At 61.8% G+C, this 20,707-nt stretch overlaps 1 protein-coding gene across 4 annotated transcripts in view; it reads left to right on the top strand.

Moving 5' to 3' along the window:
- NACC2 (NACC family member 2) overlaps nt 1-20,707 on the top strand; it is a 62,437-nt gene that overhangs the window by 23,347 nt on the left and 18,383 nt on the right. For 2 of the 4 annotated variants that reach the window (XM_032307238.1, XM_032307240.1), the window contains exon 2: nt 16,013-16,960. In XM_032307238.1, the coding sequence (XP_032163129.1) occupies nt 16,075-16,960 (886 nt within the window). In that variant the 5' untranslated portion in view covers nt 16,013-16,074. Of the gene's footprint in view, nt 1-14,303; nt 14,698-16,012; nt 16,961-20,707 lie in introns of those variants that run through there. The other 2 variants (XM_032307241.1, XM_032307239.1) reach the window with 2 other exon arrangements.

The raw sequence follows: 20,707 nt of genomic DNA, 5'->3' as shown, positions 1-20,707 counted from the left end.
TCAGAAGAAAGCTTTATTAAGATATAATTCACATACCATGCACTTACCCATAAGGTACACATCCAGCAGTGTTTACTCAGAATTGTGTGACCATCATCACAGTCAATTTTAGACCATTTTTATCAACCCAGAAAGAAACCCTACACCTTTTATTTTTTTTTTAATTTTTTTATTTTTTTTTAAAGATTTTATTTATTTATTTGACAGAGAGAGATCACAGGTAGGTAGAGAGGCAGGCAGAGAGAGAGAGAGAGAGAGGGAAGCGGGCTCCCTCCTGAGCAGAGAGCCCGATGTGGGACCCGATCCCAGGACCCTGAGATCATGACCTGAGCCGAAGGCAGCGGCTTAACCCACTGAGCCACCCAGGCGCCCCAACCCTACACCTTTTAGCTGTCACTCCTATTCATCTTGTCCTCCCTGATCTTCTGCCACTTCTGGCTCTAGGCAACCACTGATTTGTTTGTTTTAATTTTTTTTTTAAGATTTTATTTATTTATAAATAAAGTAGGCAGAGAGGGGGAAGCAGGCTCCCCGCTGAGCAGAGAGTCCAATGCAGGACTCAATCCCAGGACCCTGAGATCATGACCCGAGCCGAAGGCAGAGGCTTTAACCCACTGAGCCACCCAGGCGCCCCTGTTTTGTTTTTTGTTGTTACTGTTTTTGTTTGGTTTTGTTTTTTTAAAGATTTCATTTATTTATTTGACAGAGAGAGGGATCACAAGCAGGCAGAGAGGCAGGCAGAGAGAGAGGAGGAAGCAGGCTCCCCGCTGAGCAGAGAGTCCAGTGCAGGACTCGATCCCAGGACCTGAGATTGTGACCTGAGCCAAAGGCAGAGGCTTTAACCCACTGAGCCACCCAGGTGCTCCAGCCCTGTTTTGTTTTTTAAAGATTTTACTTACTTGGCAGCGCACCCGCAGGGGGAATGACAGAGGGAGAAGCAGGCTCCTGCAGGACTCGATCCCAGGACCCTGGGATCATGACCCAAACTGAAGGCAGACGCTTAACCGACAGGCATCCCCACTGACCTGTTTTATGTCTATAAGTTGCCTGTTCGAGACATTTTATATAGATGGAACCATACAGTAATGTGATCTTGCATGGCTGGCTTTTTGTACTTAGTGTGATGTTTCTGGGGCTCATCTCGCAGCAGGGGTCACTACTTCATTCCTCTTTATGGATGAATAACTCCCCATCGTGTGGCTGTGCCACATGGAGAGTTTATCCACTCATTGGTTGGTGGACCTTTGGGCTGTTTCCACTTTCCGGCGATAGCGAGTAACACTGCTATTCATCTACCGGTTTTTGCATGGATGTTTGTTGTAATTTCTCTTGGTCATACCTAGAAGTGGGGCTGGGTACAGCATGCGGCAGCTCCATGCTTCACCTTCTGAGGAGCTTCCAGATTGTTCTCCAAATACAGCTGCACCCATTTACGTTCCCGTCTCATCCTCACCAACACCGTTCATGCATCTTTCTGACGAGAGCCATTCAGCTGAGTGCGAAGGGCTCCCTCGTTACGGTTTTGATTTGCATTTCCCTGATGGCTCGTGATGTGGAGCCTCATGCGTGTTGGACATTTGTGTATCTTCTTTGGGAAATGTTACCGATGCTTGGCCCATTTTTAAATTGGGTTATTTGTCGTTTTATTTTTTTTATTTTTTTTATTTTTTTTAAAGATTTTATTTATTTATTTGACAGAGAGAGATCACAAGTAGGCAGAGAGGCAGGCAGAGAGAGAGGAGGAAGCAGGCTCCCTGCTGAGCAGAGAGCCCGATGCGGGACTCGATCCCAGGACCCTGAGATCATGACCTGAGCCGAAGGCAGCGGCTCAACCCACTGAGCCACCCAGGCACCCTATTTGTCGTTTTATTATTGAGTTGTCGGGGTTCTTCCTATAGTGTAGGTACAGGGTTCTTACCAAAGTACGATTCCAGATATCCCCGCCCATTCTTTGTCTTTTCACTTTCGTGATGGCGTCCTTGGATACACAAATGTTTTTAAACTTAATGAAGTCAAGTTTATCTGGTTTTCTTGTGTTGTTTGTGCTTCTGGGCTCATATCTCAGAATCCGTTGCCTGACCCAGGGTTTCAGAGATTTACCCTGCGTGTTCTCTCAAGAGTCGTACAGTTTTGGCTCTTACATTCAGATCTTTGATTTGTTCTAAGTTAATGTTTGTATACGGTGTGAGGTAAGGACCCAACTTCATTTTTTTTTTTTTTTACGATTTTTTATTTGACAGAGAAAGAGAAAGCACAAGCAGGGGGAGCAGCAGGGAGAGGGAGAAGCAGACTCCCCGCTGAGCAGGGAGCCCGACGTGGGGCTCGATCCCAGGACCCCGGGACCATGACCCCAGCTGAAGGCAGACGCCCAACTGACTGAGCCACCTGGGTGCCCCCCGACTTCATTCTTTTACATGTGGATGTCCAGTTTTCCCAGGACCATATTTTGAAAAGATTATTCTTTTCTTATTGAGTGGTCCCCTTGGCCCCCTTGTTGTCGGATTCTGGCCTCTCCCTTTCACTCCACTGATCTGTGGGTGCGTCCTCGTGTCGGTACCACACTGTTTGGATTATGGTAGCTTCATAGTAAGTCTTGACTTTGGGAGGTGTGAGTGCTCCAACTTTGTTCTTTTTGAATAATGTTTTGGCTGTTCTGGATTCCTTTTATTTCCATATGAATTTTAAGATTGGTTTGTTAATGTCTGTGACGATATCCACCAGGATTTTGATGAGGATCACACTGAATCTGTGGGTTGTTTTGGGGGGCGCTGCCACCTTAACAGATGTTAGCTCTCCCACTCCATGGGGCATCTTCTCATTAGATCTTCAGTTTCTTTTGACAGAATTCTGCAGTTTTCAAAGTGTAAGTTTTTACACTACTTCTTTAAATTTATCCCCAAGTATTTTATGTTTTTTGATCTTATAAGTGAGATTATTTTCTAAATTCGTGTTCAGATTGTTCGTAGCATGTAGACATCGTTTTGAGTTTTGTGTACTGATCTTTCTTGTAACCTTGTTGGATTCGTTTATTAGCCCTACGAGTTTTTGTTTGGTTCCTTAGAATTTTCTATGTTACAAGATCATGTCCTCTACAAATAGAGATAGTTTTACTTTTTTCTTTCAAACTGTTTTTATTTCATTTCATGCCCAGTGGCCTCTGCTAGACCCTGCCCTCCAGCATTGACCTCCTTGTGTTCCGCTGCACCCTTGCAGAAGCAGCCATTCTTCTGATGAGTGTGTGTCAGTTGTGGGTTTTCCCGTATGCGCTGTCTTCAGGTTGACGGAGTCTCCCCGATTCCTGCTTCGCCGAGTGTCTTTGTGTTGCTTATGAGCTCCATGTCAGTGTTTGAATGACCGGACAGACTCGAGAGCCTCACTCCAGGACCCCATTTTCCCGGAACTGGCCGTTTAACACGGTGTTGATTCCAGTTTTTACATCAGTTTGAATCATTTAATAGAGTTGACAATAAGTTTTCTATTTCTTTGTGGTCTCGAGCATAGCGTTAAAGTAATGCCAGCTTCTCTGGTTGGTCAAACAAGGAGTTTGGAAATAAGGAGAAATAAGGACTTTGAGAAATTTAGATTAGCTACTTTCCTCATGAGAAAACACATTCAGATCTTGACAACAAAATGCGCGCTAGATTTTTAAGTCAAAGAAAAGGCATCAGCGCCCCCCACCCCCACTACCTCAAGTTATCAGAGCGGTCTGATTTGTTAAGGACTGTGGAAATTTGGAGTTTTCTAGGGAAATTACTTTTCGAACTGGTTGTTTCTCTGAAAAGGGTCCCCTCCCCCTTAAATGCTAGCTCATTTACAGCATTTGAGGTTCCTTTTCTTTATGGTTGGCGAATTCTAAAGGTTTTAGATTTATAAAATTGTTTACTATCTCCTAACGGGGGAGGAAGATACAGCTCTTTCTTTAAGAGACTCTGTAAGTCATGAACACCCATCAGAGTTAGGAAAAATTCCAACCCGATGTGAGCAGGGGCTCATCTCGGGTCTAGACACAGAGAACCTGCAGTGTTAACCACGGGTCAGAAGTAAACACGGAGAGCAGCTCACCTTTCCTTGTGCAGCAAGAGAGAGCAGTTTCTCACTGCTGTGGACCTGAGCTGTGGCCTTGATTGATGACCAGACACGTCGGACGGCACGGATGAGACCCCTCGTCTGCCCTGCACAGTCTCATCGTGCTCAGACCAGAAAGCCAGACCTCAGGCACCTCTGCCTCCACCCGCTCACTGGCTCACAGCTCTGGGGGTGCCTCTGGACAGGGCGGCCCAGACTAGCCTCAGTCCTGGTGACCACTCCTCCCTGGTCCTTGCCCTGGAGAAGGGACGTGGCCTGAACCCCAAGTGACACAGGATTCAGGTGGGCAGAGCCACTAGGCCAACAACCAGAGATGAAATGGTCTTGGAGGAAGAAAGAAACTCCAGAAGCACAAAGATAGCTTGGGCTCCCTCTGGGAGATGGGGGGCTCGGCACTATCCCCGCAGGCCAAGCCATTGGTGGCTGTGTTTTTTGTTTTTTGTTTTTTTTAAGATTTTATTTATTTATTTATTTGACAGACAGAGATCACAAGTAGGCAGAGAGGCAGGCAGAGAGAGAGGGGGGAAGCAGGCTCCCTGCTGAGCAGAGAGCCCAATGCGGGGCTCGATCCCAGGACCCCGGGATCGTGACCCCGGGATCATGACCTGAGCCAAAGGCAGAGGCTTAACCCACTGAGCCACCCCGGTTCCCCCGGTGGCTGTGTTTTATAAGGTATGAACGAGAGCCCGGGGCTGGTACAGCATTGCGGGGGGGGGGGGGGTGGTGCCCTTGGGGGAGGGACTGGCGGGGCCTGAGGCTGCCTGGGAGGGCGGGCACTAGGCGAGCAGGTGGTCTCCTTGCCCCACTAGACTAGTGTCCTGCAGAGCAAAACCCCTCGTCCATGGGGCTGTCTTCCTGCAGGGAGAGAGCTTTGCATCTTTCCCGGACAGAAACAAACGTGCTGGTGTGTAACTGCACGGAGCCTAGCTGGACAGTGAGTTAGAGGGTGTCTTCCCAGACGGTGTTCGTCTTAGAGCCGTCTTGGGGGAGGCCCTGCTTCCCTGTGATGGTGAGGGGACATCTGTTTTACCTCCAAGTGTTTGGTCATTCTCGGAACAGCGTACCAGCCATCTGGACCTGATGCTTATCTCCTGAGCCGCTCCCCTCCCCTGCTGGCCTGCCTGCTCGGAGCCTCATGGCCCTTTCCGACCTGGTGCCTCGGATGTCTCGATGGGGCGACCCGCTGGCTCCAGGTGCCACACGGGCCTCGGGCTGGCAGAGGGTCAGCGTGTCTCCACCATCCACCATTCCCCATCCTGCCTTTCTTGGGTCCTTCCTCTGCGGTCTCGGAGCTTCCCTGGCCCTCCAGCTGCTTCTGCGGGGCTAAATTCCCAGCTGACCCCTCAGTGGCCAGGGCCCCCCAGGGAGAAGGCCAGACCTGGGAAGCCTCTTGTCCTGTGGGACCAGGCCAAGCGTCGTCGTGGAGTGGGTGCCCACTGTGGGATCGAGGGGCTGGAGGTGGCCCATGACGCAGGCCATTGTTGCTGGGCTAGCAGGAGCCCTGACCGCATCCGCTCCACCCCGCCAGGCCGTGAGTAGGTGGCTGCGGCCTCCGTGGGATTCTAGGGCTGCTCCCCAGCCCCTGAGCGGAGTTGCCTCCATACTAGAGCGTGGTCCGGGTGGGCCTTGTCCCGACTCTGTGACAGTCCAGGATGAGTAGCGTGCTCTGAGGTGTGGGTGTGTTACATGCACGCACACACCTGTCCCCACCTCCTCTGCTCCCCTTCAGCCTTTGCAGATCCAACCCCCCTCCACAGGCTCTCGGGCAGCGTTTGGGTCTAGGAGGGCTTCGGTATGCCGGGGAGGTCGCGGTGAAGGTGTCCGCCCGTAGCCGGGTTCCCATGGCCGGATACCCAGATAGCCGCTGCCTGGCAGGGGGATGAGCTGGGCAGGGCCGGGCCCGGGAGTCCGGAGGGTGGTGAGGCCAGGCCTCTGGGCCCTGAGGGTCTGCGGGGAGCGTGGCCCCCACCCAGCAGCGTCCGCCATGGCCTCGCAGGCGTGTCCCGTTGCTGTTTGGTCCTGTGTGTCGACGTCCATTCTTGAGGTGTGGTGGGCCTCAGCCTGGGGGCCCAGCAGGCGTGGCTGACCCTCGGGGACGCACAGAAGGCCGTTCACCCCCTTTGTCGGCCGGCCAGCCCATGCGGGGGTCCAGCCCCTCCCAGGGGTCCTGCCCTTCCCGGAGTGAGCGCTGAGCCCTCCGTTCCCGGGCACACCGGCCCTCTCGTCAGCTCTCTGTGCCATGGCTTCTGCGAGGTCCGGGCGTCTGCAGCCCCCGCTGCCGGCTTGCCACGGGAGCCACGAGAGACACGGGGTGGGGACTGACGTGGGCCCTGATGGGAGAGGAGCGAGGTCCTGCCGGCGGCCCTGGCTCTACGCAGCACTCCCCGGGCTGTAAAGTTTGGTATTTATGGTCTTTATTTTTCATATCAGTAATTACCTTTTATGGCCCCGGCTGTAAGCGGCGGCCCATGCCTCTGGTCGTGGGCGGAGCGCAGACCCCCCCCCCGCCCCCACGCAGCAAGATGCGTCCGCCTGGCACGAGGGCTTGGGGAGACCGGGGTTTGTGGTTACGAGCCTCACACTGCAGCATGAGCACAATTACGTGCGGCTTTTATCCGGCCCCCAGGATTCTTAGTGCATTATCCGTATTTCCTTTAATTTGTGGGATTTCTAGTAAATGGGCTTAAAAATAGGTCTGGGCGTGATGCCAGGCAGATGCGGGCAGCAGGCATCTCTGTGTCTTCTCTAAAGGCAGCGTGGGGCAACCCCTGTGTCACTTGGGCCCGAGCCTCCCACGGGTCCCCCGAGGTAGTCCTGCCACCACACCCAGGAGGAGCAGGGCTGTGCCAGCCCCGGCGCCCTGCTCCCGGAGGGGGCTGGGTCTGGGCTGCAGCTGGGGGCCAGGGCAGGGCCAGGCTGTGCACCGAGCTGGTGCCTGGGCTGCTCAGGAGGCAGAGCCGGGGGCATTTGGGGTATGGGTGAGGGATGGTGCCGGGCCGGGCCAGGTGGAGGCTTCTCTGTGCTCCCCGGCTGGCCGCTTTGCCCCGGGGCCCCGCATGTACCAGCTGGCAGCCCGCCCCGCGGGGACCCTGAGATCTGTCTGTCAGTGCCACCTACTGGGGTCTTGGATGCCCCTTTGGTGCCCACCCATAAAGGTGGGCATTGTGTTAGGCCCTGAACAGCTGGTGTGGCCTCTGTCCCCTTCTCCCTGGCCCAGACCCTTCTGTTCTCTAGGCCTCTGTGCCGTGTCTCCCTGCAGACGGGGGGTGGGCCCAGACGGCAGAGCCGAAGCCTACCCAGAGCAGGAGGCTCCTCGGGGCTCGAAGACCCGCTGGCCCATCCCTGGCCCTTCAGGACCAGCGTTCCATCCCCCAAGTAGGTGTCACCCCAGGGGTGGGACCTGGCTGGTTCTGCACTCTGCCGGGCCAGCTGAGCAGGCAGGAGGGCCAGAGTGTCCATGGGGTTAAACATGGGGACAGGGTGATGGAGACAGCCCCGACCCATGGGGTACACCCTGATGGGCCACGGGGGCCTCCGTGACTGGGCGGCCAAGTCAGGTGGGTAGCTGGGTGTCCTCGGGCAGGAAAGAAGGCCCGTGACTGGGAACCCCTAGGGAGAAGCTGAGGCCGGCGGGCCGGCCCCGGAGGGTGCCCCGGGGCTTCTGCAGGCCTCTCCCCAACCCTGCACTTGTCTCCCACTTTAAGGCCAGCAGGGCTGAGGTTGGCCAGGGAGAGGCTGGGGACCCTGATGCCCAGCCCTAGGTCAGGTGGGCCACCGTCACCAGCAGGCAGCTTGCCTGGAGCCCCCAGGTGGGGGCTGCTGCGTCGTGGCCCCCCGGCTCTGCGTAACCCCCCCCCCACCCTGGCTGATTTAGTATTTCTGTGTCGGTCTGATTTACATTAGGTTTTTAAGCATAATTAGAAATGCGGGGAGCTTTGTGTCTTACCTCGACTATTTATGGCACGATATGCAGATGAGGAAGGGCTATGAATATTAACGGACGGGGGTGGGGGGCGGTGTGCTGCGGAGTCCCTGTGGGTGAGGGATTGGTGACCGGCACCAGGCGGCACCCAGCCTCCACCCGCCGAGGACCCCCACCCAGCCCCCAGCTGCTCTGGAACCCCCCCATCTTCCCCCACGGGCCAGTGGCCAGGGAGAGTGCCCTGTGGGCTGAGGATGGGGTCCAGCTCCGTGGGCCTGGCCAGCTCAGGCTGGACAGCCCCCGAGTGCTCCCCGGGGCCAGGGGTGCAAGGGGGGGCCCCGTGTCAGCCGATAAGGGAAGAGGCAGGCTGTCCGCAGGCGCATGGAGCTGGCTTTTTAAGTTATTAAACTATGCCCGAGGGACACACTCTTCCAGCTTACGTTATTGAAATTACAAATACGGTGAGGGAGATTGTCGGCTCTGTTCAAAACACTGCTTCCTTCTCCGGAAGCCTTTCGGAGCCGCTCTGGGGCTCGTGTGTGCCGACCTGAGGGACCGTGCACACCGTGCTCTTGGCCCCCAACCCCGCACCCATGCTGAAGTCAAAACATTTGAGAGGGCAAGGGTTGGTGGCTGGCGTGGTGGCGGCGGGTGGTGGCTGGGCGGAAGGGGCCCATCAAAGCCGGGTTCGCTGGGTCACACCAGCCACTGGACTGCACCCGTGTCAGAGCTGGCACCGTGGATGCCTGTCGAGATGCAAGACCCGCTGTCTCAACCCAGGGGTGTCTTCCCAGCCTGAGCCCAGCCCCCTGGCCCTGCCAAGTGGCTCTGATGGCCGTTGTTGGTGGCCTGCCCCGCGCCCTGGGTCCTTGGGCGTGTGCTCCCTCTCTGAGGACCAGCCCTGTGTCTGTGGCTCTCTCCTTGGGGGGGCAGGGGGAAGGATTGATAAGCACGTGTTTGAATTTGCAGATTCTGGCTTGCTGCCCTTTTCTGTTGGGGAAAAAAAAAGGTTCCAGGCAAACGTGTGTTAAAACTGGCTCTGAGGCTTGATGCTGTCCAGGCTGTGGTCTGGGGCAGAGGCTGAGCCAGGGCGGAGGCTTCCAGGGGCCTGTGTGCCCCTTGCCCTGGTGTCTCCTCTGCCTCCGAGCCCTGGGGGCCAAGTCGCCCCTCTGTGGCGGAGCTAGCCTGCCCTCTCTCTCCACCACGGAAGCCCGCCCCAGCTGGGTGTGGGTGTGGAAGGCGGGGGAGGGGCGGGTCCTGGCCCCCGGGCCTGTGCAGGGTCACACTGGGTGCTGCACACCCACCCGGAGAGCAGGGACTGGGACGCAGGTGCAGCTTGCTAAGCGCACAGTAGGTGTGGGGGGGGTGCTGCACGTGGGGGGCTGTGCGGGAGGGGCTCCTGGCTGCGGAGACCCCACCCCGGGGGCCCTGCTTCTGCTCGCCCCAGTCCAGGAGGGGTGACGACGGGCCCTTCCATTAGCGGCGAGGCCGAGGCTGTGCAGCCCGGTTTTATGATGCACTGAAAGTTTAATGCAAACCTGAGGCCCAAGCAGGCTGGGGCCTCACCCGGTCTGGGGGAACCCGGCCCGCCCCGAGCTGGGCAGCGGTGAGGAGAGCCAGAGCCCTGGCCCCTCGACCCCAGAGGGGCCTGCCTCCCCCTGCTCTTGGAGGAGCGGAGCCAGAGCGGGAGCTGGGTTGGGGCTGGAAGGGAGCTTCTGCTCCCACAGGCCAGAACCAAGCCCACACTGTCAGCTGAAAAGCCGAGGCCTTGGCTCCGTGGGCCTCCGTCCAAAGTGAGCCTGCCTCCCCGCCGACCCCTCCTCACCCTCTCCTGGCCGCCCTGCCCTGCTTGCGCTCATTGCTGTCTCCGGCGAGCGCCTGCACTGGGAGGACGTGTCCTTGTGGCTGCTCCCAGGATCGGGGGCGCCATGGGGCAGGGCCCACCCACCTGCCTGCCTCCCTGCCGCGGTGCACCGGCCCCGCATTTGCTCAGGCCCGGGCCTCTCATGAGAGGCGAAAAGTTAAATCCTGCGCGATGATTGTATTTAATGTCAGTTAACTTGCCTCTCTTTTCCTCGCTGGTGGTGACCCTGAAGAAGGTGGCCGGTGCATTCCTCTGCTGTGGGGGGTGCTCCTTGGGATGGAGGGCAGGGCCGGGAGGGTGAGGGGTGACGGGTCGGGGTCCTGCAGGGCTTCTGAGGAAGTCTGGCCAGGACCTCCCTGCAGACCTTGGGGCTGTATCTCCGGGGGGGCCTGGGAAGGAGGCCCCTCCTCTTGGACTGTGCATCCTCCTCTGGTCCTCCAGGCCCCAAAGGGAAGTCCTTGGCGTGCTCCTGGCACCTGTTGGAGTCCAGTGTGGCCGGTCTCGGCCTGGCCACACTCCAAGAATCCGGGCCCCACCTCCACCCTCTAGGCCCTCAGGCCTGTCCGGGAGCCTGTCTGCAGCTCCGGGGGCCCGTGGCCCACCCCCTTCTCCTCGAGCTCCTTCTCTCGTCCGCCTGCAGGTGGCGCTGCGCTTGGGGCTGGGAGGGGCTTTGGTTGACAGCCGTGACCCCAGGTCCTAGATCCTGGCTCTCCCTGAGGGAGGGGTGTATGAGAGGAGACCCCCCCATTACCCATGTTTCCTCATTCTGGGGGAGGTCTCTATGGGGTGGGGGCCCCTGGGGCTGGCTCAGCTGCAGGGGCTGGGCTCTGGCTTTGGGATTTCCCAAAGTGGGTTCCATACTGCAGGGCCTTATGAGCGGGGAGGGTTCCATGGTGCGGTGGTTTTGAAGATGGCCGGACTGAATGAAGAGATCTCTGATGTTCTTCCTGGCTCTTCAGAACCTTCCGGATGCCTGTGGGTGTAGTGACTCTTGCCCTTGGGGGGGACCAAATGTGTGTTGCTTGGGAAGCAGGGAGATGGAAACTGAGGCATAGAAGGGGACAGGTGTTCTTGGTCGGGCTGGGCCCCGCCGCACAGGGAAGAGTGAGGGGGTGACCCCGCTGCCCTCAGCGCTCTCAGGTCCTGGGGCCCTCCTCTCTGGCCACCGTGCGCCGGTCGGCTGCGGCCTGTCGGCCTGTCCTGCTTTCAGGGTTCTGGGCACGTAAACCAAGCCTTTATTTTATTCTTTTCTCCTAAAGTTCAGCTTTGTTTGCATCCCAGCCAGGGCTTCTAAGAAAGAATCTAACACGGGCGCCCCCGGGGCTCTTGAAGGGGTGCTGGGCTGTGGGGCAGCAGCTCCAGCCTGCAGGTGGCTTGAGGACACAGCGGCAACAGCACAGCGGGCCTCTCTCCCCAGAGACCAGACGGTCTCATCACCTTCCAGGGGAATAATGGGCCGGCTCTGGCGTGCAGGCTGGCCTGCGGCCCTGGGGCCCGGGTGGCAGGGGCGAGCCAGGCAGGGAGGGGGGTGGAGGGAGAGACACCCACCTGCACTACCGCCTCCCGCCTCCCGCCTCCAGGTCACGGCAGGTATGTGTCCTCGTGGTGCCATTTGCTAGCACTGTCGCCCTCCACCCTGTGGTGACCGTCCAGGGTAACCCTGGCCCCCGCTTCCCAGGCGAGCTTCCCAGATGGGGCCCCATTTGCCTGAGGCCGCAGGACGTGGACACAGAGTAGTCAGGTAGGGCTGGCACAGGGGGTTGTTGTCCTGCTGGGACCCGAGATTCCAGTCCTGCTGAGCAGGGGGGACCTGCCGTGTGAAGGGATGGGCTCTGAGGGCCACACGCTGTCCCTTGCTCTCAGTGTGGTCCTGGTCACTGTCCTGCCCAGCCCCAGGCAGTAGAGACCCTCTAGGAACTGGTGCCCAGTGCACCTTTGCTGGCTTCTGTCTGCCCCTGCCAGCCTGGGTCCCCCCCCCCCAGCTCCAGCGCCCTGGTCTGACCCAGGGGAGCCTACCTGGCTTTCTGGGAGACTCCTGCCAGCAGGAGCTGTGGGTCTGTGAAGGGGCCATGCGGGGGGCTCCCCTCCAGAGCGCTGTGCACTGGCCAGCGCAGCCCCACTCCCGTGGCCCTCCCAGGCGTCCCCAGCATTTGGCTAAATGCCCGCCAGGCATTGTGCAGACCCACCTGGCCTCGCTCAGCTCAAGAGGGCACCTGGCAGGCTTCTCTAAGGAGGTGATGAAGAGGCAGAGTCCTGAAGTAGGCAGGTCTGTCTCAGGGAGGACAGGCTGTGTGTCCTGGGGCCCAGGGGCCCGAGTCCTACACCCAGGCTAAGGTTAGCTGTCCCCTCCCCTCCCCAGCACGGGTTCCACCACTTTCTGGCCTCTGGGTGTCCCCTGTTTCCCCATGTCTGCTCTGCCTGTGGCCTAGTCTGCCTTCCTTTGCGGCTGGGTGGCATGTGGGGGCTGTGTCCCCAACCCCCACCCCAGGGCTTCAGCCCCCTCATCTGGCCCAAGAAAAGGAGACTCTACCCAGTCTGGAGCCTGCCAGGGCTTCTGGTGGGGGCTTCCCTGGGTCAGTCCTTCTGGGTCTGGATCAGGGCAGGATGGCATGGCCGCCCCCCACAGCCCCCACCTGGGGTTGTGCAGACTTGAGCGTCCATGTGGAAGCCCGCTCGGGGCTGTTGGTGCCCAGGGCAGCTGAGTGGCCGTCCCCCAGGACCGGGCAGTGGGGACCAGGCTGTGAGGGCCGTGTGGCCTGAAGCTCACCCAGCCGCCGGACTTCTCATCTAGGTAGAGGCGAGGGGGGTGCTGGGGTTTGGACTCGCTCCGTCACAGGGCGGGGAGTTTGGGGGACTGAGGGCTAGGCCCCCGTGTCCCCCGGCTGGCCCCCGGGTCCCCAGAGCAGTGAGCGGGGACCATTTCTGTCAAGGCTGCAATCGCAGGGCTTGTCACCCTCCCCCCAGGGTAGTCTGTGCCTGTGGGAGGCCCGGAGCCGCCCCTGGGGGCGCTTCCCCACACCTGGATTTCTTCCTGTGCTGCCTTCCGCTTTATCTGCTCTGGGAAGCTGAGCCGCCGTGTGTGAATGGGGAGGCACCAGATGGCCCTTTCTTTCTCCGGATGCCACTCGCCTGTGGGAGGGCTGCTGCCCACCCCCCTCCCCCGCCGGCCCCTCCTGGCCGCGCCCACCAGGGTGTCGTTGGGCTGGCAGCCCCCCCTCCCCGGGCCGGGGGCTGCAGAGGGCCAGACCGCAGCCACTGCCAGCCTTGTCCCTGCCCCTCTCTGTAGGGACCTGTGCTCTGCCCAGGGCCACGGCTGGCAAGAGGAGAAACCGAGGCTGGGCAGGTTGCAGGTGGTGTGAGCCTCGAACGGGGTGGCAGAGACAACGCTCTCAGCGTACCCTTTCCTCCAGAGGGGGCCTGGGAGCGGGGGCAGGGGGCTGCCACGGGCCCTGCGAGGCAGCCTGCCACCTTCCTACCATCGCATCATCCACCGTCCCGTCACCGACGGTGACTTTGCCCACCTGTGGGGGTGGGGGGTGGGGGGTTAGGTCCTGCCCATCTGTGCGGTCTGTGGCCACCCCCCCCCACCCTGCCCAACTGCACTCACAAGTCTTGACAAGACCCGCCTCAGGGCTTGGGGGGCAGGGTGACTCCAGGGCGAGTGGGATGGGGTGCTGGGCTGCCCTGTTTGGGGCTGCTGCTCCGGGGACCCCAGGGAGAGGTGGGAGGTAGAACGGGGCGCTGCGGGGCGCGGCGGGGCTCGGGGCCTCCTCGCCCACTTCTTTTTCTTCAGCTCCTTTCTCGTCTTCTCATGCTGCTTCTCACCCCCCCTGCCCTCATCCAGCTCCTGCCCTGTTTGACCCGCCCCCTCGTCCCTGTACTCTCTGGTCCTCCTTGTCCCCCGTCCCCTCATCCCCTTGTCCACCCCCTCCCCTTCCATCCTCCGTGTCCCCCCACCCCCAGCCCTCCCACCCCCTCCTCCTGCCCCTCCCCCTCCCCCCTCCCCCCTCATTCTGACGTCCCTCTATCCCCTTGTTCCTTACCCAACTTGTCCCCTGTCCCCCTGCCTCCATCCCCCTCATCCCCCCCCCCTTGTCCCCTGTCCCCCTGTGCCCGGTCCCCTTGTTGTCCTGCCCCCCTCCCCCACTCTCATCCCCCCCACCCCTGGTCCGCCCCGCCCCCGCCCGCCCTGGCGGAGTTGGTGGCTCTGCCAGCCCTGCAGACTGTTTGGAATAGTTTAAATGCTTTGACACTCGGGCCGTCCTGGATGGCAGAGTGGCGGCTGACTGGGTAATTCGCATGCAGAGCTGCACCATAAATCTGGGCGCTCAGTTGCCGTGGCACCGCGGAGCGCTCCGCGTACAGTACAGTATTTCTGCCATCTTTGTTTGCATTGCGGTGAGTCATCAAAGTCTGTCTTGTACCAACACCCGGAGCGTACATTCCTGTGGCACCAGCACTCCACTGTTTTGAAAGCCGGGGCTGGAGCTGGCATTTACTGGGCTCCCCAATCAAAGGCGGTATTCATTCCGGAGAGCCGCCCGAATGTCCGTCTGCATCCGGCCTCTGCATTTAGATGCTGTGCGCTGCCCCGGGAGCCGGGCTGGGTGCAGCTGAGCTGCGGCCGCCGAGCCCAGCGCCCAGACTCCCTGCCCTGCTCCCTCCTCCCTCCTCCTCCTCCTCCTCCTCCTCCTCCTCCCGGCTCCGCGCGCCCTCCCCACCCCAAGGGCTCCCGCTCCGTTTGCTGCATTCCCGGAGCAGCTGGCGAGCCTGCCCCTGCCAGGCTGAGCGGGCAGTGCCGGGCCCCCGGCGGCTGCCGCCCAAGGTAGGTCTCCCCCGCGGGCCGGTGCCACGGCCGGCCGGCAACTTCTCCGCGGCGGGGGCACTGCGGGCCCTCCCCCAGCAGCCACCCATCTGCCCAACTCCTGTCGCCGGGGTCCGGGCGCTCCGCCCTCCCTCCGCCCGCCCTCCCCCGGCCCGGGGCGCCTCTGCGGCCGCCTGCACTTTCCTCCCGCGGGACAGAGCGGCCCTTTGTGCGGGCGCCGCTGTGCGGAGTTCGGCCGGCGCCTCCTCCCCCCTGCCGGCCGTCCCCAGCACCCCCACCCGTGAATCCGGCATCAGAGGCATCAGATCAACCTCCCGGAGCCCCGTCCCCAGCCCCTGGGGCACCCGGCGAGCCCTTGCTGGTCCCTCCCCCGTCTCCCCCTGACCCCTTTAGTCACCTGGGGCTGGGATCGAGCCAGCAGGGATTGGCCGGCGTCGGGAGCTGGGGGACTGGGAGGGCGGGCAGGTGGGGCTGCGCCAGGCTCCCCAGTGGTGGTCCAGCTGTGGTGCGTCCCTGGCGGTGCTGGTGGCCTGGGGAGCCGGTCCGGGGGAGGGGCGGCGGTGGCGGGCGCGCCTGACTTCTAGCTTCTGCTCACTTCCCTGGGCGCCCCACCCTGGCCCCTCGCAGGGGGACGAGGGGCCGGCTTCTCAGCCAGGGGAGCGGGACTCCCCCCTTGAGGGCCCTCTGCAGTTCCAAGGGAGGAGGAGAAAAACGAACCCGGGAAACCAAAAGACCCCCTTGCAGGACCGGCTTGGTTTGGGTTCCGGCCCCCCCCAGGGGAAGGGCTGTGTGGGGCCCTTTGCTGCTAACTTTTTCCTGGGGAGAAGAGCTTGCAGACGGAGCCGCCACCCTCAGCCCTCCCAGCCGCCGCGGCGGGCTGTGCCCTGTTCTGTGTTCTGTCCTCTGTCCTTCCCGTCCTCCCTGTCCTCCCGGAGTGCAGGCCTCTGTTTCTGTTCCTGACTTCTGCTAAGACGGGGCGTTCCTGCCCGAGGGCTCTAGCGCTGTCCTGGGGGTGGGCTCTGGGAGCTGCACAAGGTGTCCCCCCCACCGCGCCACCCCCCCCCCCCCCCCCCCGCTGCTGGAATGCGGCTGTGCAGCTCTGAGTCCCGTGGGGTGCTGGCCCAGCCAGGGTCCCGCTGTGAGGAGCTCGGCCCCAGGACTTCCCCTGGGCCGTCTGTCTGCTGGGGAGGGCCCTGCTGGAGGGCCTGGGGCCAGGGAGGAGGAGGGGCGGGGGGGGGGGTCGCGGGCCTGCTGGGGTGAGCCCTGGCTGTCCAGCAGCCTGACCCGGGTGTCCCTGCGCCCTGTCTCCCTACAGATGTGCCCCCCTCGGGCGCTCCCGCGCTGAGTGTGAGGCGAGCCCTCCAGCGCCTGCCCACCATGTCGCAGATGCTGCACATCGAGATCCCCAACTTCGGGAACACCGTGCTCGGCTGCCTCAACGAGCAGCGCCTGCTGGGCCTCTACTGTGATGTGTCCATCGTGGTCAAAGGCCAGGCTTTCAAGGCCCACCGGGCCGTCCTGGCCGCCAGCAGCCTCTACTTCCGGGACCTGTTCAGTGGCAACAGCAAGAGCGCCTTCGAGCTGCCGGGCACCGTGCCTCCCGCCTGCTTCCAGCAGATCCTGTCCTTCTGCTACACGGGCAGGCTGACCATGGCGGCCAGCGAGCAGCTCGTGGTCATGTACACGGCCGGCTTCCTGCAGATCCAGCACATCGTGGAGCGCGGCACGGACCTCATGTTCAAGGTGAGCTCGCCCCACTGTGACTCGCAGACCGCCATGATCGAGGACACCAGCTCGGAGCCCCAGAGCCCCTGCACCCAGCTGCAGCCGGCTGCCCCCGCAGCACCCCCCTACGTCGTGTCCCCCTCTGTGCCCATCCCGCTGCTGACCCGCGTGAAGCACGAAGCCACGGAGCTGCCGCCGGCCGCCGGCCCGGGCCTGGCCCCCAAGCGCCCGCTGGAGACGGGGCCCCGGGATAGCACGACGGTGGCGGCGGGTGCCACGGCGGCGGGCGCGGCCCCGCTCAAGCTGCCCCGGGTGTCCTACTACGGGGTGCCCAGCCTGGCCACCCTCATCCCCAGCATCCAGCAGGTGCCCTACTCCCAGGGAGAGCGGACCAGCCCGGGGGCCAGCAGCCTGCCCACCACCGACAGCCCCACCTCTTACCACAACGAGGAGGATGAGGAGGACGACGAGGCCTATGACACGATGGCAGAGGAGCAGTTCGGCCAGATGTACATCAAGGCCACCGGCAGCTACGCAGGTAACGCGCGCCGGGGGCCCGGCCCGTGCCCCGCCCGCCACTGCCCGCCAGTGGGAGCGGGTGCTCCTGTGGGCCCCGCGAGGGCACTGAGGTGGGGCTGATCTCTGGCCGTGAGCTCTCGGGGCGATTGCTGTGCCAGGGGAGTGCAGGAGACAGTCCCCAGCCTAGGCTGAGGACCGGACGCCTGATGTTGGGTGAAACCTCCCCCTGGAAGCTGCAGCCTGGAGCTCACAAGAGGACAGTGAGGACCTCAGTGGCCCAGGGACCTGCCCAAGAGCTCATGGGGTACTGTGCGACCCACCTGCTCAAGGCCTTAGTGACCCAGTGGGGCCCCGTCTGCCTGACCTTTGACCTCAGCCCTTCTCTGGGACTCAGGGAGGTCAGAGACTCCCCTGTATCCAGCTTGTGTGCTGCCACCTCCCAGGGTCTAGCACCAAGGGACAGGCTGGAAAGTGCTTGTTGAACTGAGCAGCCCCCCAAGGTATTTGTGGGGGGGTCCCCCACTGGGGACCTGTGTACCGGGGATGCCCTGACTGGACGTGGCATTACATACTACGTCCCGGTTCCTGGAGACTGGGGTCTGCTGGCCAGAGGGTCCAGGAGTTGGGGCCCCGGGTCGGGTGTCCACCTGCCTTCCATGTTCCCCGAAAACTGGCTGTGTGCCTGGGCCCGCTGCCTGCTCATTTGCATGCGGGTCCCGTGCCCAGTGGATCGGCTCTGGACACGTGGTGCTGGCGGGAAGTGACGTCCCAGAGCTGGGGCCCCAAGGGACAGTGCGCCGACTTCCTCCCCTCTGGTGCCCTGCGTCCTGGTGCCCTGATGGGACAGATGCTTCCCCCTGCCCCCATCTACTCCACGTCCAGCCTGGAACTGGCCAGTCCGACCCGCTAGGAACCTTGGGACGGCCTCTCCCCGAGAACAGCCAAGGATGGGGTGGTCTGGCCAAGCCGGCGCCCTCTCAGCACTGTGGGGAGCGGGGAGGTTCTGCCGGGGCACCCGCCTGTGCTTCTTGGGGCTGTGGGTGGACGGTTTTTCCATAGGACTCATGACTTCATTTGAATGCATGTAGTGGTAGTTTAGTGGCTTCCACAGGACAGGAGTGCAAAGACCACGTTGATCTGGACGAGGTCCTTCCTTGGGGTGGGAGAGGGAGGGGCTTGGTGTCCCGGTACCAGGACACCGGCTCTGGGCTCGGGCCTTCGGGGGGCCTCTGGGAACTTGTCCCGTGTGTAGTTCCCTCTGCCCACTGCTGACAGCCACCCTGGGGGCTGGGGAAGGGCCGCGTGGAGCCCCAGACTCAGCCAGAGGGAGCCGGAATCTGCCAAGGGTCCGGGGCAGGGACTGTCCACTAGTGGCCCACCGTGGGACACCATGGAGCCAGGAGAGGACCCCAGTCTCCAGACGTCTCCCTCCAGTGTGGCCATGGGCCTTGGCCGGAGTGGGGTGCTGAGAGAGAGGGCGAGGTGTTGGGACTGCGGGAATGAGTCTGGGGTCTCCTTCTCAGGACTGTAGCGGCCTGCCTCTGTGCTTGGGTTTTCCAAGGAAGCACGGAATGGTGGCCATGGGAGGGCAGGCTGGGGATTGGAGGCCAAGCTGCCTGGACTGCTCCTCTGCCTTGACCGTGACCTGTGACCTGGCTTTCCCACCAGCATCCCCCGAAACCTCCCCCCAAGACAAGATGCCGGGGGCACAGGCCTGGCCCAGGGCCGTGTACCTGCAGGGGGTCACTCATCCAAGGAGCCCCTTGCCGCCTTCTCCCTGGGGGTGTTGGAGGTAGGAGAGGACAGCAGGCCTCGGCGGGCAGAGCCTGGGGCCGGCCTAGGGTGCTACAGTCTGGGTTTTCTCCTCGGTGAGACCATAAGTGGGGCAGTGGGGGGAGTGCGATTTCTTGGTTAAAATCTAGGTTATTGGCAGTGACGTCGCTGGCATCGCCGGGCGCCGGGTGAGCTGGGAAGAGGTGGGGGGGGAGGGGGCAGTGGGGGCAAGCAGGCAGCGAGAGGGGCCTGCCCTCAGAGGCTGCCTGTCCGCACGCCAGGCTCTCTCTGCGCGCCTGCTTGGTCGGGTTGGGGGACATCTTCCCAGTCCCTTGGGCGGCTGGGCAGCCGCTGCCCTCAGTCTGGCGCCCGGACTCGGGTTGGGCAGGCCATTGAGCCGGTGGCATCGGGATATTCCAAGGTGCACCGTGCCACATACGGACATGCGGGACCCTCTTCCCAGCCCGTTTCTCCACTTGTCCAGGGAGAGCTGGGCCCGGGCGACCTCCCAGGGTCTCTGGGCCAGCATCGTCTATGCAGGAAGGTGTGGGAGCACACAGGGGTGCCCCCATGTCCACCCTCCACCTCGTCAAGACCAGCTTCCGTGCCCTGAGCCTCTTATTCTGGAAATGAAGGAATTAAACATGACGGATGAAGTTAGGGGACCATCCCCCAGTGGTCCCACTGCGTTCCCACAGGGCCTGTGTTCCCTGTGTCCCCTGGGCTCCTCGTGTATCGGGCGGAGATACCATAGTTGACTTACCTAGTCCCCAAGGACACTCTTAGGAGTGACCAGGAGGGTGCTGAGCAGGGGCAGGGGGCATCGGTAGGGCAGGTCAGGCTCCCTCCCGTCTCTCCACAGCCCCTGGCTTGGAGTGGGGTCTCCTGGGGGCCTAGGAAGCCCCTGCCCCAGCTTTGAGCCAGGGGAGTGAGTGGAGGAGGCCTGCCCAGCCCTCTAGGCGGTGGGGGTTGGTGGTGGGGCACAGAGGTGCGGGCTCTGCTCCCACCTTGCCATGCTTCTGGGGCACATGTGTACCCACGGGCCGCGAGCAGTGGTGGCCCAGACAGGGAGAGAGACAGCGAACAGACCTTGAACAAGTATTTAATCTTGGCTGGGGGTCACCCTGAGGCAGGATGGGCGGGAGTGACGCTTAGGGGTGGGGAGAGTGAGCCCACCAAAGGTGGAGGGGGTCCCTCTGCCACCTCTGCAGGTGGGGTGGGTCTGGCTGGAGGGGCCACTTTCTGCACCACTGCCCCCTCCCCCCAACCCCGTCAGGGCTCCCGTGGCACCTTCTGCCACAGGCTCAGCCCCTCCTCCTGCCCCTGCGGATGTCAGAGACAAAGGCCCTGAGCCAGGCACTTCCACTGGGCCCCGCTCGCTCCCAGGAGGGGATCCCTGTGGGCCGCTGTCCGAGGTGCGCAGCAGCCCCACCTGGCCTTGCTTCTGCTCCCTCGGGGGCCTGGCAAGCTCTCCTGCAGTCTGCCTGTGTGCCCGACACTGGACACGGGATGGGGTCCTAGCTTGTGGCACACACACATCTGTTCCGGTTCTGCCGCCCGGAGCAGAAGCTGCAGGGGACCCCTGGGACTCCGGAAGGACAGAGTGTGTGCTGTGTCCTGGACCAGGCCCTGCTCAGCGCCATCCGTGAGGCTGGTGCCGTGCTATCCCTCGGCTGTCCATCCCTGCACCCCGGCCCCCTGCCTGTTGGGGCCACGCCCACCTGTAGCCCCGCTTCCGGCTTGGGGGTCTTGCAAAGAAGGGGAAGGCAAGGTTTGTTCTGCGAATCCCAACCCCATGCTGCCCTCCCTGCCTCCCGGCCTGGGTCAGGGCATCCACACTGCGGGAGCTCAGTCCCAAGGCTGGGAGGGCCCCGGGGAGGAGTGGGGCTTTTTGTCGCTGGTCTGGAGAGGGTGGGGGTTTCCAGGTGGGGTGGGGGTTCCCGGGTGGGGTGGGGGTTCCCTCCCTGTGAAGGCAGTGCTCCAGCCCGGCAGG

The sequence above is a fragment of the Mustela erminea genome, chromosome 12 (assembly GCF_009829155.1).
Source record: "Mustela erminea isolate mMusErm1 chromosome 12, mMusErm1.Pri, whole genome shotgun sequence".
NCBI lineage: Eukaryota > Metazoa > Chordata > Mammalia > Carnivora > Mustelidae > Mustela > Mustela erminea.
The sequence above is the reverse complement of the archived record's forward strand: the minus strand, read 5'-3'. Positions and strand labels throughout refer to the sequence as shown.